Source organism: Scyliorhinus canicula, chromosome 10 (genome assembly GCF_902713615.1).
Source record: "Scyliorhinus canicula chromosome 10, sScyCan1.1, whole genome shotgun sequence".
NCBI lineage: Eukaryota > Metazoa > Chordata > Chondrichthyes > Carcharhiniformes > Scyliorhinidae > Scyliorhinus > Scyliorhinus canicula.
This window is the reverse complement of record NC_052155.1, coordinates 147,751,249-147,770,696: the sequence shown is the minus strand read 5'-3', so window position 1 is coordinate 147,770,696 and position 19,448 is coordinate 147,751,249. Positions and strand designations below refer to the sequence as shown.

The 19,448-nt window shown below is 49.1% G+C and overlaps 1 protein-coding gene across 1 annotated transcript in view; it reads right to left on the bottom strand.

The window, feature by feature from the left end:
• Positions 1 to 450: 450 nt before the first annotated feature.
• The window catches only part of LOC119972706 (serine/threonine-protein kinase DCLK1-like), a 95,884-nt gene continuing 76,886 nt past the window's right edge, over positions 451 to 19,448 (bottom strand). The window contains exons 4-5 of the mRNA XM_038809848.1: positions 12,115 to 12,282; positions 451 to 2,435 (exon numbers count right to left, since the gene is read on the bottom strand). Coding sequence (XP_038665776.1) covers positions 2,239 to 2,435; positions 12,115 to 12,282 — 365 coding nt within the window. The 3' untranslated portion in view covers positions 451 to 2,238. The remainder of the gene's footprint in view (positions 2,436 to 12,114; positions 12,283 to 19,448) is intronic.

Below are 19,448 nucleotides of genomic sequence, written 5' to 3'. Positions count from 1 at the left end.
CATATTTCGATCAATAGTATATTGTTTGAAAGGAAGGAGACTGAACTTGAGCACTAACTGACACACATGTCCAGCTGATTAAAAATAACTATCAACCAGCAGCACTTTGTACCTTTCCAGCATTTGAAATTCCTTGTGGACGTTAAGAGCAATAGAGAGATCTGTTAAAGCGAAACTGGATCAAAGACAGTATGAATTTTCAAGCCCAATGTAAATGTTTGCCCTCTGCCTGCCACCAATTATCTTGGCATGACCAACCAGTATCAGGTATTAGGGGAAGCAAGTCGGCAGTTACACCACTCTGATGACTAATTAACTGCATTTTATAAATAGCTCAACCCCAAAGTTCTAGGGCACACTTGGATCAGCTGAAGAGTGAAATGAAAGAATGCATTAGTTGAGTAAAATATTCACTCAACAATGGTTACAATTAACAAACCAAAAGCTTTCTCGACAGTAAATTTCATTTTATTTCCAAACAGACAAGGAAACATATTTGTCTTCAAAAAAAGACACACTGCAATCATCATCGGTTCTCTGAAATGAAATATCTACAGAATTGTAACACATTGTATGCCATACAGTGACCATGATGAACAAGGAACTCATGCACCTGGTATCCAACCCTCAGAAAACGTTTCTAGATTATCCGACAAATACACATAAAACCTAATCTGAAGCAAGAATGCAGTAGCTGCTTAAATCAAGAAAAGCCCCTAGAACAAATAAAGGCCAGTACTCCAGAAGACTGAAAGCTGATCTTGTGCATGTTAAGCTAGTTGTTCCTATTTGTTGTGCATTTAAAAAAAACTCTGAACAGTTTAGACCCTAAATCAGGCTGTAGTATTTGACAATAGGGGCTGGTTGAACAGAGTGGGCTAAACAGCTAGCTTGTAATGCAGAACAATGCCATCAGCGCGGGTTCAATTCCCCTACCAGCCTCCCCGAACTGGCGCCGGAATGTGGCGATTAGGGGCTTTTCACAGTAACTTCATTGAAGCCTACTTGTGACAATAAGCGATTATTATTATTATAATATTGACATCTAAAGTTTGGTGTGCTAAAATGCAACACATCAAATGTTTTAGCTGGAATTTAACAGTAGGACCATTTCCATTCTCATAAAGAGGCCCCACTGACATCAGCGTAATTTAGGTTATTAGCTTAAGAAAGGCCTCTTTTGGGGAGACGGGCTGAGAGGTGGCACTGAACATCAGGACCTCCATGACGCAACAGGCCACAGCAAACTCACTACAGTATCAGGATTCCAGCTGCCTCTTAGCTGTTTTAAAAAGGCCAAAATACATTTTAAGAAAAACAAATTCCAGCTTGTGCTTGGTTCTCTACAAGTTTTTAAAAAATTCATTCATGGGATTAGGGCCAGCATTTACTGCCCATCCCTAAATGCCACTGAACTGAGTGGCTTGCTAGGCCATATTAGAGGGCATTAAGAGTCAACCACATTGCTGCAGATCTGGAGTCATATGTAGACCAGACCAGGTAAGGATGGCAGATTTCCTTCCCTGCGGGGGGCATTAGCTATCATTCTTTTTGAATATCACCAGCAATAAAGAAAGGCCGACCAAGAGGTCTTTGTTGTCAGGTCTAGAGGAGGCTGAATTCTTGATGGAGCCTGATATCATTGTGTAAACAGGATGGGCGAGATGTGGCACATGGTCACAGTGGTCTCTGGAAACTGTGTATTTGGGGGCGGGAGAGGAACTTTGCGGAATTCTTTTTGCATTGATTTATTTTTGGCGTGAACATGACAATAAATTTAATGGGGTTCATGGTATGGGATACTGGAGGTCATGATGCTTGAGGGATTGGTTTGATGGAATATGTTTTTAATCCATAATTTTCATATGTTGCTTAAATGCCCTAAATATAATCGAGACTGCATTTCCCCAGTTTAAATATTTTTCAAATGCTTCCCAGTCCATACGGTTGGAGCTGTTTTTCCTGGAAGAGAACAATTTCAACTCATGCATTCCTCAGATGGGCTGGGAGAGATCTTCCCTCCAATCGCTATGACCAAGTAAAGTACGACTATCGAAAATTACAGAATTACCTCAATCACATCAAAAAGGAATGCAATTGTTTGATATATAACGCTTATTTATTTTGGCTACTCCAGATACATTCATTTCGGAATGCGGGAAAATCAAATGCCTGCAGCCATTTGAGCCTTTACAGGAAGTGGGAACATGTCGGAGTTTCAGCCCAAGTGTCGACTCTCTATGTTGCAGAGTTCCGAATCCCCTGACGACGGCAGTGCCTGAAATGTTGTCCGATGTTCATACTTACTTCCCGCTGCAAGTTGTGGGTATTCCTTTTGGCTGCTAACCGAATCCATGAGTGCTGGAGGACCTGCTGTGCGGTGTACCGGTTTCTGGGATTCACCACCAGAAGCTTGCGGACAAGATCCTTGGCACCTAGCCAAACAGGCCACAAAACAAATAAGCATTTAAATTGTGTCACCCACCACTGAGTCACTAACACAAAGCCACATGAAACAGCGGCAATGCTACACGTGTTACTGCTAACTGCGGAGATCATTGCCCGCTTAGTTTTCTGTGCTTTTTCAGCCAAGACTTCCGATCCCGGCTCGAGCAACGAAGACTCGGAGCAGTAATCCATAGAGAAGACAGGTACAGTGCAGCAGCAGAGAGGACACACCCCTTTTTACAATAGCAGCTGCCATATTCAGCTCAGTGTTTGAAGTCTTTCATTGGACTTAAGGAGTTTAATAGTGAGTGAGTGGATGGATGTCTGAGTGGGTGGGAGGGTATCTGAATGGGTTGGTGACTGAGTGGGTCTTAGTGGATGAGCGCCTGAATGGGCGGATGAGTATCTGAGTGGGTGGGTGTCTGAGTGAGGGGGGGGAAGACTGTCTGGAGGTTGGGGGGAAAGACTGTCTGACTTGATGGAAGACTGACTGGATGGGTGTCTGACGGGGTGGGTGTCCGAGTGGAAGGGGGAGTTGTTGGATGGATGAATACTTGGGATGGGATTGTGTACTCAAGCCGGGACTTGTAGTGAGATCAGGGGATGGGTGAGTGGTTCCGGAAGAGTGGGTGGTCGGGTCAGGTGTACACAACTATACTCGGATTCTAGCCAGCACTGAATGTACACAACTACACTGGGACCTGGTCAACATGGACTGGACCCGGATACTGGTCAGCACTGAATGTACACAATTACACTAGGGTACTGGTCAGCACAGAATGTACACAATTACACTAGGATACTGGTCAGCTGACTGAACACTACACTAGGATAACGGTCAGCTTTGACTTTACAAAACTACACCAAGATATTGGTCAGCACAGACAGTACACAATTACACTAGGATACTGCCAGCACTGGCTGTACACGACTACACTAGGATACTGGCCAGCACTGACTGTTCACAACTACATTAGGATTCTGGTCAGCACTGACTGTTCACAACTACATTAGGATTCTGGTCAGCACTGACTGTTCACAACTACACTAGGAGACTGGCCAGCACTAATTGAACACGACTACACCAGGATACCGGTCAGCACTGACTGTTCACAACTACATTAGGATTCTGGTCAGCACTGACTGTTCACAACTACACTAGGATACTGGTCAGCACTGACTGAACACGACTACACTAGAATACTGATCAGCACTGACTGTTCACAACTACACTAGGATACAGGTCAGCACTGACTGTTCACAACTACACTAGGATACTGGCCAGCATTAACTGAACACGACTACACTAGGAAAACGGTCAGCTTTGACTGTACAAAACTACACAAAGATACTGGTCAGCGCAGACAGTACACGATTACACTAGGATACTGGCCAGCACTGACTGTTCACAACTACACTAGGAGACTGGCCAGCACTACTTGAACACGACTACACTAAGATACCGGTCAGCACTGACAGTGCACAATTGCACTTGGATACTGGTCAGCACTGACTGTTCACAACTACACTAGGATACTGGTCAGTACTGACTGTTCACAACTACACTAGGATGCTGGTGAGCATTAACTGTACACAACTAAACTCTAGGATACTGGTCAGCATTGACTGAACACAACTAATTGGGATAATGGTCAGCACTGACTGAACATGACTACACTAGGATACTGGTCAGCACTTAATTTTCACAACTGGGCCCGGATACTGGTCAGCACTGACCCCTCCAGAATCCAGCCATCACTGACCCCTCCAGAATCCAGCTACCACTGACCCCTCCAGTACCCAGCTACTACTCACCCCTCCAGAATCCAGCCATCACTGACCACTCCAGAATCCAGCTACCACTCACCCCTCCAGCACCCAGCTACCACTCACCCCTCCACCACCCAGCTACCACTGACCCCTCCAGCATCCAGCTGCCACTCACCCCTCCAGCACCCAGCTACCACTGACCCCTCCAGCACCCAGCTACCACTGACCCCTCCAGCATCCAGCTACCACACACCCCTCCAACACCCAGCTACCACTGACCCCTCCAGCATCCAGCTACCACTGACCCCTCCAGCACCCAGCTACCACTGACCCCTCCAGCATCCAGCTGCCACTCACCCCTCCAGCACCCAGCTACCACTGACCCCTCCAGCATCCAGCTACCACTCACCCCTCCAGCACCAAGCTACCACTGACCCCTCCAGCATCCAGCCATCACTGACCCCTCCAGCACCCAGCTACCACTCACCCCTCCAGCACCCAGCTACCACTCACCCCTCCAGCACCCAGCTACCACTGACCCCTCCAGAATCCAGCCATCACTGACCCCTCCAGCACCCAGCTACCACTGACCCCTCCAGCTACCACTGACCCCTCCAGCATCCAGCTACCACTCACCCCTCCAGCACCCAGCTACCACTCACCCCTCCAGCACCCAGCTACCACTCACCCCTCCAGCACCCAGCTACCACTGACCCCTCCAGCATCCAGATACCACTGACCCCTCCAGCACCCAGCTACCACTGACCCCTCCAGCATCCAGCTACCACTGACCCCTCCAGCACCCAGCTACCACTCACCCCTCCAGCACCCAGCTACCACTGACCCCTCCAGCACCCAGCTACCACTCACCCCTCCAGCACCCAGCTACCACTCACCCCTCCAGCACCCAGCAACCACTGACCCCTCCAGCACCCAGCTACCACTCACCCCTCCAGCACCCAGCCATCACTGACCCCTCCAGCACCCAGCTACCACTCACCCCTCCAGCACCCAGCTACCACTCACCCCTCCAGCACCCAGCTACCACTCACCCCTCCAGCACCCAGCTACCACTCACCCCTCCAGCATCCAGCTACCACTCACCCCTCCAGCACCCAGCTACCACTCACCCCTCCATCACCCAGCTACCACTGACCCCTCCACCACCCAGCTACCACTGACCCCTCCAGCACCCAGCTCCCACTCACCCCTCCAGCATCCAGCTACCACTGACCCCTCCAGCACCCAGCTACCATTCACCCCTCCAGCACCCAGCTACCACTGACCCCTCCAGCACCCAGCTACCACTGACCCCTCCAGCACCCAGCTACCACTGACCCCTCCAGCACCCAGCTACCACTGACCCCTCCAGCACCCAGCTACCACTCACCCCTCCAGCACCCAGCTACCACTGACCCCTCCAGCACCCAGCTACCACTGACCCCTCCAGCACCCAGCTACCACTGACCCCTCCAGCACCCAGCTACCACTCACCCCTCCAGCACCCAGCTACCACTGACTCCTCCAGCACCCAGCTACCACGTCCCCTCCAGCACCCAGCTACCACTGACCCCTCCAGCACCCAGCTACCACTGCCCCCTCCAGCACCCAGCTACCACTGACCCCTCCAGCATCCAGCTACCACTGACCCCTCCAGCACCCAGCTACCACTGACCCCTCCAGCACCCAGCTCCCACTCACCCCTCCAGCATCCAGCTACCATTCACCCCTCCAGCACCCAGCTACCACTGACCCCTCCAGCACCCAGCTACCACTGACCCCTCCAGCACCCAGCTACCACTGACCCCTCCAGCACCCAGCTACCACTGACCCCTCCAGCACCCAGCTACCACTCACCCCTCCAGCACCCAGCTACCACTGACCCCTCCAGCACCCAGCTACCACTGACCCCTCCAGCATCCAGCTACCACTGACCCCTCCAGCACCCAGCTACCACTCACCCCTCCAGCATCCAGCTACCACTCACCCCTCCAGCACCCAGCTACCACTGACCCCTCCAGCATCCAGCTACCACTGACCCCTCCAGCACCCAGCTACCACTCACCCCTCCAGCACCCAGCTACCACTGACCCCTCCAGCACCCAGCTACCACTGACCCCTCCAGCATCCAGCTACCACTGACCCCTCCAGCATCCAGCTACCACTGACCCCTCCAGCACCCAGCTACCACTGACCCCTCCAGCACCCAGCTACCACTGACCCCTCCAGCACCCAGCTACCACTGACCCCTCCAGCACCCAGCTACCACTGACCCCTCCAGCATCCAGCTACCACTCACCCCTCCAGCACCCAGCTACCACTCACCCCTCCAGCACCCAGCTACCACTGACCCCTCCAGCACCCAGCTACCACTGACCCCTCCAGCACCCAGCTACCACTGACCCCTCCAGCACCCAGCTACCACTGACCCCTCCAGCACCCAGCTACCACTGACCCCTCCAGCATCCAGCTACCACTGACCCCTCCAGCATCCAGCTACCACTGACCCCTCCAGCATCCAGCTACCACTGACCCCTCCAGCACCCAGCTACCACTGACCCCTCCAGCACCCAGCTACCACTGACCCCTCCAGCACCCAGCTACCACTGACCCCTCCAGCACCCAGCTACCACTGACCCCTCCAGCATCCAGCTACCACTCACCCCTCCAGCACCCAGCTACCACTCACCCCTCCAGCACCCAGCTACCACTGACCCCTCCAGCACCCAGCTACCACTGACCCCTCCAGCACCCAGCTACCACTGACCCCTCCAGCACCCAGCTACCACTCACCCCTCCAGCACCCAGCTACCACTCACCCCTCCAGCACCCAGCCATCACTGACCCCTCCAGCACCCAGCTACCACTCACCCCTCCAGCACCCAGCTACCACTGACCCCTCCAGCACCCAGCTACCACTGACCCCTCCAGCATCCAGCTACCACTGACCCCTCCAGCACCCAGCTGCCACTGACCCCTCCAGCATCCAGCTACCACTGACCCCTCCAGCATCCAGCTACCACTCACCCCTCCAGCATCCAGCTACCACTGACCCCTCCAGCACCCAGCTACCACTCACCCCTCCAGCACCCAGCTACCACTGACCCCTCCAGCATCCAGCTACCACTGACCCCTCCAGCACCCAGCTACCACTCACCCCTCCAGCACCCAGCTACCACTCACCCCTCCAGCACCCAGCTACCACTGACCCCTCCAGCACCCAGCTACCACTGACCCCTCCAGCATCCAGCTACCACTGACCCCTCCAGCATCCAGCTACCACTGACCCCTCCAGCACCCAGCTACCACTGACCCCTCCAGCACCCAGCTACCACTGACCCCTCCAGCACCCAGCTACCACTGACCCCTCCAGCACCCAGCTACCACTGACCCCTCCAGCACCCAGCTACCACTGACCCCTCCAGCATCCAGCTACCACTGACCCCTCCAGCATCCAGCTACCACTGACCCCTCCAGCACCCAGCTACCACTGACCCCTCCAGCACCCAGCTACCACTGACCCCTCCAGCACCCAGCTACCACTGACCCCTCCAGCACCCAGCTACCACTGACCCCTCCAGCATCCAGCTACCACTCACCCCTCCAGCACCCAGCCATCACTGACCCCTCCAGCACCCAGCTACCACTCACCCCTCCAGCACCCAGCTACCACTGACCCCTCCAGCACCCAGCTACCACTGACCCCTCCAGCATCCAGCTACCACTGACCCCTCCAGCATCCAGCTACCACTCACCCCTCCAGCATCCAGCTATGAAACAGTATATCTGACAGTGCAGTGTTTCCTCAGTTACGGCTCTGAAATGTTGGATAAGGTTATATGCTTAAATATCCAAAGCATGGAATGAACCCAATGCCGTACATATGAATACAAGCAGAAGGCCATTCAGCCCAATGAGATGCTGTGCTATTCAATATGATAGCTGACCTAATTTTAACAAAATCTCCACGTTGCCGCCAACTCCTGAAACCTTTCGTTCCCTTGCTTATCACAAGTCTACCTACCTCTGTCTTGAATATATTCAAAGACTCTGAGTCCACGGCCTTTTGAGGAAGTGAGTTCCAAAGATTCTGAGCGAAAAATATTTCTTCTTATCTCCGTTTGAAATGGGCGAACTTTTACTTTGAAACAGTGACTCCTAGTTCTAGATTCGTCCACAAGTGGAAACATCCTCTCCACACCCACCCTGTCAAGAACCATCAGGATCTAATTGGCACGATGTAACGGGAAATAATGAGTCCAGTTTTGGGCGGGTTTAGCAGGTCACAAGCGCCGAGAATGACCCCGTTATCAAATGCGACTCCTTTTTCTGGCCTTGTCGAGGAATGTCCCACTGCGGCCGCACTTACCTTAATTTTCTGCACTAACGAGATCAGCTCATCAACACAGGAAGAGATCGGGGAGCCATTTTCAAATGCTGCCCTAATCTCTCAACGCGGTCTCCAGACCCCACCAAATCCCAACTTATTTGTTAGGCGGTCCTCGAGCTGCCCCCCCCCCCCCCCCCCCCCCCCCCCCCCCCATCTCATAAGGGCAGAGCACCCCTGGCCCAATCCCCGCATGTGGCAGTGTTAAGGTGCTCGGGTGGCAGCAGGAGTGCCAGAGTACTATCCCGACCAGAGCCCAACCTCCCAGTGTTCCATCCTGGGCCTTGGGATACTCCAGCACAGACATATTTCAGCGAGGCTGACTGCTCACTTAAATATGCCAATCTGGATCCCGCCCAGTAAAGGTGGCATTCAGATCACGATGTCTCGCGAGATCTCGTTAGACCTCACAAAACGTCCCGAGCACCCCGAGATTCTTCAGTGTGATTCAGACAAGTTGAGTGGGTGGGAAAATTAATGTCAGATACAGTATACTTTAGAGAAACGTCAAGTTATCCACTTTGGTAGCAAAAATGAGCAGACAATTATCTGAATGGCCAAAAATTAGGAGAGGGGTATGCAATGAGACCTGGTTGTCTTGGTACATCAGTCACTGAAGGTAAACATGCAGGTACAGCAGGCGGTAAAGAAGACAAATGGTATGTTGGCCTTCATTGCGAGAGGGTTCGAGTACAGGAGCATGGATGCCTTACTCTAATTATACAGGACCTTGGTGAGGCCACACCTGGAATATTGTGTGCAGTTTTGGTCTCCTTCTCTGAGGAAGGATGTTCTTGCTCTAGAGGGAGTGCAGCGAAGGTTTACCAGACAGATTCCTGGGATGGCGGGACTGACGTATGGGGAGAGATTGAGTTGGATAGGATTGTATTCGCTGAAGTTCAGAAAAATGAGGGGTGATCTCATAGAAACCTACAAAATTCTAACAGGACAAGACAGGGTAGATGCAGGATGGATGTTCCCGATGGTGGGTGTGTCCAGAACCAGGGGTCACAGTCTGAGGATACAGGGTCAACCATTTAGGACAGAGATGGGGAGAAATGTGTTCACCCAGAGAGTGGTGAGCCTGTGGAATTCATTATCACAGGAAGTAGTTGAGGCCAAAACATTGTCAGCGAAATTCTCCGCTGGCGGGATCCTGCAGTCCGCCAGCAGCACACCCACGCCCGCGGGTTTCCCAACACCGTGGGGTAGCCAGAATGGGAAATGCCATTGACAGGCTGCGGGAACGGAGAATCCCGCTGTGGTGGGGACGCACTGGGCAGGAAAACATGGCTGACAGACCAAAGAATCCAGCCCTGTATGTTTTCCAAAAGTAGTTAGATATAGCACTTAGGGCGAAGGGGATCAAAGGATATGGGGGGTGGAATGCGGAATTAGGCTATTGAGTTGGGTGATCATAATGAATGGCGGAGCAGGCTCGGCTGGGGCGAATGACTTCCTCCTGCTCCTATCTTCTATGTTTCTATGTTAACCTTCCTCAGAAGGCAACACACCCATTCCAGGTATCTGTGTAATGAGCCTTCTCTGAACTGCTTCCATTGCATTTACACCCTTTGTGAAATATGGAGACAAATACTGCCCACAATACTCCAGATGTGGTCTCACCAATGCCCTGAATAACTGAAGTGTAACCGCACTACTCTGAGATTCAATTGCCCTCAAAATAAACTATACCATTCTATTAGATTTCCTAATCACTTGCTGTACCTGCATACTAAACTTTTGTGATTCGTGCACTAGGACACATTTCCGAGCTCTGCAATCTCTCACCATTAAGATAATAAGCTTCTTTTTTATTCTTCCTGTGAATGGACAATTTCACATATTCCCACATTATACTTCATTTGCCAGATCTTTGCCCACTCATTTAATCTATCAATATCCCTTTGTAGCCTTCTTCTGTCCTCTTCACAACGTACTTTCCTACTTATCTTTGTGTTATCAGCGCATTTAGCACCAAATCTTTGGTCCTTCATCCAAGTCATTCATATAAATTGTAAAATGTTGCGGCCCCTACTCTGGTCCCTGTGGCAGACCATTTGTTACATCTTGCCAACCAGCCAATGGACCATTTATGCCTACTATCTGTTTCCTTTAGCTGGTCAATCTTCTATCCATGTCAATGTTACTCCTCCTTTCTGCAATAACATTTGATGTGACACCTTATCAAATACCTTCTGAAAATCGAAGCATAGTACATCCACCAGTTCCCCTTTATCTACTCTATTACTTCTTCAAAGAACTCCAATAAGTAGGTTAAACATAATTTCTCACTCACAAAACCATGATAACCCTCCCCATCTTGATTCTTTCTAAATAATAGCTTGTAATATTTTCCCCACGACAGATGTTAAGCTAACTGGCCTGCACACCCTGGCTTCCTGCCTTCTTCCCTTTTTGAATATTCCCTTTTCACTATTTCTCAATGTAATAGATTTTTAAAAAAATAATTTTAAAAAAAAATTTAGATTACCCAATTATTTTTCCAATCAAGGGGCAATTTAGTGTGGCCAATCCACCTACTCTGCACATTTTTGGGTTGTGGGGCCGAAACCCACGCAGACTCGGGGAGAATGTGCAAACTCCACACGGACAGTGACCCAGAGCCGGGATCGAACCTGGGACCTCAGCGCCGTGAGGCAGCTGTGCTAACCACTAGGCCACCGTGCTGCCCTATGTAATGGATCTTTCACTGAATTAATAGAATCAAGTTGCCTTTAGTAACTGAGAACCAAAAATGCTAACATTAAACCAAGGTTGAGATATGAAGGTTTGGAAAGGGCTCTTGCCAAAATTGAATTCATCCACTTGAGGTCCTATATGTTCCACACTCCCCCAACAAAGTTTGCAGAACCCTGTACAGTGAAACAGAACTCCAAATCCTGCTGAGGGAGGGGAAAGAGTAAAACTCCATCTTCTCACACAGCTAAGTGCAGCGATAATCTTGAAAGTCATAGATTCATAGAATTTACAGTGCAGAAGGAGGCCATTCAGCCCATCGAGTCTGCACCGGCTCTTGGAAAGAGCACCCTACCTAAGCGCACATCCCCAACTTATCCCCATAACCCAGTAACCCTATCCAACACTAAGGGCAATTTTGGACACGAAGGGCAATTTATTATGGCCAATCCACCTAACCTGCACATCTTTGGACTGTGGGAGGAAACCGGAGCACCCGGAGGAAACACACGCACACACGGGGAGAATGTGCAGACTTCGCAAGACAGTGACCCAGCCGGGAATCGAACCTGGGACCCTGGAGCTGTGAAGCAATTGTGCTAACCACTATGCTACCCGGTAGCTACCGTCCCTACCCCTTTTTCTGATTCAAATGAAAAGCTCCGATTTAGTAATTAGAAAAAAATTATATAAAGGCACATATCATCAGTAATCTGGGCAACACCTCGAAGGGAACGCGGATCTGTGAACTCATTACCTTTCCGATCATTACACTGACAAGTCACAGCTTGAAATAAAATGAAGCTCACCATCAGAAATACTGTCCCAATACGGAGAGAGGAATTCATATTCTCCAAGCTGGATCATTTCAAATAATTCCTCTTGATCTCGCTCTAGACTCCGGAATGGAGGAAAGCCACAGAGCAGGATGTACAGGATTACACCAGTGGCCCACATATCCACCTCTAGCCCATAGCCTAGCAAAGAAAATATGAACAAATATTAGAGTCAATATGGGCTGGCAATGCTCACTGTTCAACAGTATCACAAATACTAACTGTAGTTGAAAGCTTGTGCAGTAATCTATTGAACTGGACTTCACAAAAAAGGAGATGGAGGATAAAGAGACAGGCTCCTACTCTTCAGTATTTTAATGCAATGGCAACAGTATGTAATCGAATGTGAACAGAGCACATTTAACTCACTGCCTCAAAATGATGTCTGTATCTTGAAAATCGCTTATTGTCACAAATAGGCTTCAAATGAAGTTACTGTGAAACGTAGAACATAGAACATAGAACAGTACAGCACAGAACAGGCCCTTCAGCCCTCGATGTTGTGCCGAGCAATGATCACCCTACTCAAACCCACGTATCCACCCTATACCCGTAACCCAACAACCCCCTCCCCCCACCTTACTTTTTTAGGACACTACGGGCAATTTAGCATGGCCAATCCACCTAACCCGCACATCTTTGGACTGTGGGAGGAAACCGGAGCACCCGGAGGAAACCCACGCACACACGGGGAGGACGCCCCTAGTCGCCACATTCCGGCGCCTTTTCGGGAATTGAACCGTGCTGCTGGCCTGCCTTGGTCTTTAAAAGCCAGCTATTCAGCCCAGTGTGCTAAACCAGCCCAGTCTCTTATCTTAAAAGTATAACCTTGCATAAAGTTGTGTATATCATAATAAATGATTAAATGTATTCACTGGTGAAAGCGCTATTTGACACAATGGGTACTTGGAAGCCTGGACCTCTCTCCCTGCAAAATCTGTGAATACTGGATCAAGTGGGGGCTGGTTTAGCACAGGGCTAAATCGCTGGCTTTGAAAGCAGACCAAGGCAGGCCAGCAGCACGGTTCAATTCCCGTACCAGCCTCCCCGAACAGGCGCCGGAATGTGGCGACTAGGGGCTTTTCACAGTAACTTCATTTGAAGCCTACTCGTGACAATAAGCGATTTTCATTTCAAGTGAAATTTTCATGGCATATATTAACAGATTTTAACAGCCAAGGGTATAAGGTATATATCGATGAAATGGAATTGAGATGCAGACCAGGCCATGATCTGATTGAATGTCAGGACAGGCAGAATGGAGTTGAATGGCCTACTCCTGTTCCTACATTCCTATACCTGAACATTGCATGTGCTGAAGTAAATTTCAACTGAGCAGCATCAGTGTGTGAAAGGAGAGTAAAGGGAAATGGGACTGGGATCGACATGTGAATTTTTGAATTCCACTCTTACGGGGAATTAACTCCAACTTGGGACTGGTTGGGCTGTGAATCCTGTTTTCACATTAAATTTTCTATGTAATTTTGACTCATTGTAATGCAAGCGTTTGTTTGGGGCATGAAATATTGTACAACACCAAGGAGGATGCTTAATGCAGACAATCGGGATCAATTCTGGATGGTCCGAAATCAGAGATTTGCCAGTCTGAGGTGAGGAGGGCTGGAGAGAGATTTTCAAATTACAAACATTCTTCCCAATAGCATCAGCATAAAAATATCTTGCTGTCCTTCGATCTTTCTCATTGACGGTGATGCTAAATTAAATCAATTAGTTGGGAATATGGAAATGATTAAAATCAGGTCATCTGGGGAAGCACGTTGGCGTAGTGGTTAGCACTGGGACAACAGCACTGAGGACCCAGGTTCGATTCCGGCTCTGGGTCACTGTCCATGTGAAGTTTGCACATTCTCCCCGTGTCTGCTTGGGTTTCACTCCCACAACTCAAAGATGTGCTGGCTAGGTGGATTGGCCACTTTAAATTGCCCCTTAATTGGATAAAAAATAATTGGGTACTCTAAATTTATTTTAAAAAATTCAGGTCATCTCATGTCCTGATTTGCAGTTTGGTCAAGTGTGATTCTTCTCAGGCCTACAGAAAAACAAATTGCTCGCAATTGGAAAACGTGAGTTTAGCTGAAAAGTCAGAGTAAGGCAACAAAAACACAGCACACTCAGTAAGACTGTGCATGCTAAATGTAGTCCATTACCAACGGCCCATAGACAAAAGGAGACACATCTAGTGTATGATGCTAACATGTTTACTTTATGACAGATCTTGTTCCTGCCTGAACAGTGTTGTTTGGTTTGGAACCATTTAGGTTTTCAGTTCGGTTGAACCAGATTCTGGAATTAATATTTTGAGTGACAATTCATAGGTAAAATCCTAAAATATGTGCCCAGCGGATGCATTTTGAAGCAGAGGCAATGAGAGCTCTAAACAGGTAGCCTTGACATCGATCATTATGAAGTGCTTCGAGAGGTTGGTCATGAGACACATCAACTGCAAACTCACAGAATGCCTTGATCCACTGCAATTTGCAAACCGCCACAACCTGTCCACAGTAAACGCCATCTCCTTGGCACTACACTCATCCCTGGAGCATCTTGACAACAAGGACTCTTACACCAGACTCCTATTCATTGACTACAGCTCTGCCTTTAATAGCATAATCCCAGCCAAAATCGTAACAAAACTCCAAAACCTAGGACTTGGCTCCTCCCTCTGCAACTGGATCCTCAACTTCCTGACCCATAGACCACAATCAGTAAGGGTAAACAACAACGCCTCCTCCATGACGGTCCTCAATACCGGGGCCCCACAAGGCTGCGTACTTAGCCCCTTACTATATTCCCTGCACACACACACACACACACACACGACTGTATGGCAAAATATGGCTCAAACTCCATCTACAAGTTTGCTGATGACATGACCGTAGTGGGTCAGATCTCGAACAACGATGAGTCAGAGTACAGGAGGAAGACCCTAGTGGCATGGAGTAACAAGAGCAATCTCTCCCCCAACATTAGCAAAACTAAGGAGCTGGTCATTGACTTCAGGAAGCAAAGTATCCTATACACCCCAGTCTGCACCAATGGTGCCGAGGTGGAGATGGTTGTCAGCTTCAAATTCCTAAGCATGCACATCACCAACAAACTGCCCCGATCCACCCACGTCAACACTATGACCAAGAAAGCACAACAGCACCTATAATTCCTCAGGAAACAAAAGAAGTTCAGCATATTCACATTGACTCTTACCAATTTTTACAGATGCACTACAGAAAGCATCCTATCTGGCTGCATCAAAGCCTGGTGTGGCAACTGCTTGACCCAACACCATTATAGAGTGTCATGAACACAGCTCAGTCCATCATTCAAAACCGCCTCCCATCCAATGACACTGTCTACACCTCTCACTGCCTTGGGAAAGCGGGCAGCATAATCAAATACCCCTCCCTCCCGGATTATTCTCTCTTCCAACCTCTTCCATCGGGCAGGAGATAGAAAAGTCTGAGAACACGTACTAAGAGGTTGAAAAACAGCTTCTTCCCTGCTGTTACTAGACTCCTGACTGACCCTCTTTTGGACTGAACTGATCACTTCACACATCTTCACTTGTTGAGCAGAACTATATTTCGTATGCTTCACCCGCTGGCTGTTGTCTATGTATTTATATTGTGTATTTATGCATGCCCTGTTTTTTTCATGTATGGAACGATCTGTCTGGACTGTACACAGAACAATGCTTTTAACTGTACCTCAGTACACGGGACAATAAATCAAATCAAATATTTCTAAAACCGTGGGGTGGATATTGTGAGAGTCCTTCCTCTGTATTTCCTTTGTTCCCATTTCTTTGCTGTTATTATTTTTGGCCCATGGACCCATAATTGGAATGTGCCTTTGAGGAGAAGACTCAGCTGAAGCAGCCTGCTTGTCAGGACATTGTGTTCCCAGGTTTTATGTTCGGAGAGGAGAGGCCAGACTCTTCAGCACAGAGAACATTTTTGGAACCGGTTTTGTAGGAAGTTGGTTCAATTGGCTAAATGACAATAGTCAGGATTGGTTCCTGCTTGATGTTTTCTGAGAGAACTTGGCAGAAGTGTTTAGACCGTGGAAGGAGAAGGAATGCACCCTCTCTTGTTTGCTGAAATAAAGAATTGCTTTATTGTTCTCAAACCAATGAATGTCTGGCACGTCTTTGCTGTCAACCTGAAATGATTCTGAATCTACACAGAAAGTAGGCAACTTTGCGAGAGAAAACCATCTCAAGCCTAGAAGGAACAAATATTGAAATGAAAGCCTGAAATGAAATACATTAACTGGAAGCCAACCAGTGCATCAATGATCCTTATCCTTTCATTTCATTAATATTTTATTTACCTTTCAACCATCCTATCCCTTCTGTGTTGCTTGTCTGTATGTGTGTGTAGAGAGTGGAGGAAGTCAGAAGGGGGTTTGGGAAAGGGGTATTAGATAGTCAGTTACATTTTCTGTCAGTGTAATTATAATACTGTGCATAATAAAATATTACTTCTGTTAAAGTTACAAACCTGGTGACTACAGTTTATTGGGCTCAGTCAAGGATCTTGGGTATTTCGGGGCTGGTTTAGCACAGTGGGTTAAATAGCTGGCTTGTAATGCAGAACAATGCCAGCAGCGCGGGTTCAATTCCCGTACTGGCTTCCCCGAACATGTGCCGGAATGTGGCGACTAGGGGCTTTTCACAGTAACTTCATTGAAGCCCACTTGTGACAATAAGCTATTATTATTACATTATTATTATTTAAAAATAACATTTAATTTCAGCTGTGTTGCGATTCTGGAATTGACCAAGTACCAGCCAGGATGTTGTGACAATATTAACTCGCAATGGGCTTCCGTGGGACAGTGCACTTGCAAATAAATTGGTAAATGGTAAATGTAGTCTTGCAGGTGAGTTCATAGTGTATTAGGGGCAATTTCTGAGAACAATATAGAACATAACTGTAGTAATCCACGGGAGGCTAGCAGCCCAGTCAACTTAAGACTAGCTCACAAAGCCTACACAGGTGTTTATATGGGCCCCCTCAATGAGCTATCATTGAGGGAGCTCATACTCCAATTGGCCAACCAATAAAGCCAATTGGAGTTCATTACACCCCCCCACACCCCCCCAGGTCCGAGGAATTCCTGCCAGCTGGCATTCCTCTGAGCTTCTTCCTGCTCCTCATGTCTGGGTCTGTCACCTCTGTGTCGTCCGCCGGGTCGTTCTCCGAAGTGGGCGGGGTGTACCTTATAGGTGCCCGTCTTTTCCTTGACGACCTCCTTGGAAGTTGTTCTTCCTCCTCCTTGGGAAGAGTTGTCGCGGCGGCTTTGTCGATCGTGTCCATCTCTGACTCTGACGACTGGATGACGGGGTCTGGAGAAATTGCTCGGGGCTGGGGTGTGGGTATCTTTTCCGTCTGGGCTATCCCAGCTTGAGGCGGTCCTGCTTCGCCTGCCTCCAGGTGTGGTTCCGCTGCCCTTATTTGGTCTAGGTGTTTCTTCAGCATCTTACCTCCTATCGAAACCTCATAGGATATGGGCCCTGTTTGGGACTCTACCGTGCCTTTGACCCACGTTGGTCCATTCCCATAATTCTTGACGCAAACCAGTGCCCCCACCTGGAAATGTCTCTGCTGCCGACTATTATCATGTCCCTTGCGTTGGGCCTCCTGTTGTTTCTCCACTTTCCCCGTTAAATTTGGGAAAAGGAGACTCAGCATCATTCGCAGCCGCCTTCCCATTAAGAGTTCAGCTGGGGGTATGCCCGTTGTGGAATGCGGTGTGGTCCTGTAATCAAACAGCCAGCGGGAGAGCTTTGTGTCCATTGACGCTGCCGGATGCTTCTTGAGTGTCTGGACCGTTCTCTCTGCCAGGCCGCTGGATGGTAAGGGGCCGTTTTGATGTGACAGACTCCGTTTTCCTTCAGGAATTTTCCAAATTCCCCACTTGTGAATACCGTTCCGTTGTCCGACACTAATACCTCCAGAAGTCCATGTGTTGCAAACGAGGCCCTGAGCTTTTCAATTGTCGATGCTGTGCTTGCCGTGTTTACCCGGTGGACGTCCAACCATTTGGAGTGGGCGTCCACTATCACCAAAAACATTGAGCCCATGAAAGGGCCGGCGTGGTCAATATGCAGGTGGGTCCACGGTCTGCCTGGCCATTCCCACGGGTGCAATGGCGCTGCTGGTGGCACTTTTTGCCCCTGTTGGCACTCCTGGCACCGAAGTACCAAGGCTGCTATGTCTGTGTCCAAACTTGGCCACCAAACGTAGCTTCAAGCTAGCATCTTCATTTTAGACACCCCTGGGTGTCCGTGATGTAACTCGGTTAAGATTGCCTGATGGCCCTGAGCCGGGACTATTACCCGGGCTCCCCATAATAGGATACCGTCTTTTACGGTTATTTGGTCCCTTCTGCTCCAGTATGGGTGCATCTAGGGCTCCACTGGTCTTTCCAGTTCCCCTGTTAGCAGTAATTGCTTCATCTTGGCTAAAACTGGGTCTTTTTGCGTCCACAACCGAATATGTTGTGCATCTACTGGTAGGGTGTCCAAAAAATTTAAAGTCATTACTGTCTCCTCTACTTTTGGTATTTGGGGCGGAGTGTCCGGGAGGGGAAGTCTGCTCAAAGCATCTGCATGTGCTACTCGCGTTCCCGGTCTGTGCTCCAGAACGTATCTATACACCGCCAGTAGCAACGCCCAGCATTGGATTCTAGCTGATGCTATCGGGGGTATTGACTTGTCTTCTTTTAATAACTCTAATAACGGCTTATGGTCCGTTACTATGGTGAATTTCCGCCCGTACAGATACTGGTGAAATTTTTTTACTGCGAATGTCACCGCCAGTCCATCCTTCTCGATTTAGGCATACTTCCTCTCCGCCATCGCCAAGGTCCTCAAAGCATAGGCTATTGGCCGTTCTTCCCCATTCCTTCCTCTATGGCTTAAGACGGATCCTATCCCGTAGGGGGATGCATCACAAGTGACCACCAACTCCTTCCTTGGGTCATAATGCTCTAGGACATTTTCGGATGACAGCTGTTCCTTAATGTCCCTAAACGCTCGGTTTTGGCGGGTGGACCATTTCCATTCTTGCCCCTTTTTTAGTAGCTGGTGGAGGGGTTCTAGGATGGACGCCCTATTTTCAATAAATTTGCCATAATAGTTACCAACCCTAGAAATGATCGTAACTCCTGGACCGTGGTAGGAGCTGGGGCTTCTTTTATTGCCCTTACTCTGTCTTCTAATGGGTGTAAGCCTGACTCGTCTACTTTATATCCCAGGTACGTCACTTGTGGGGCCAGAAAAACAC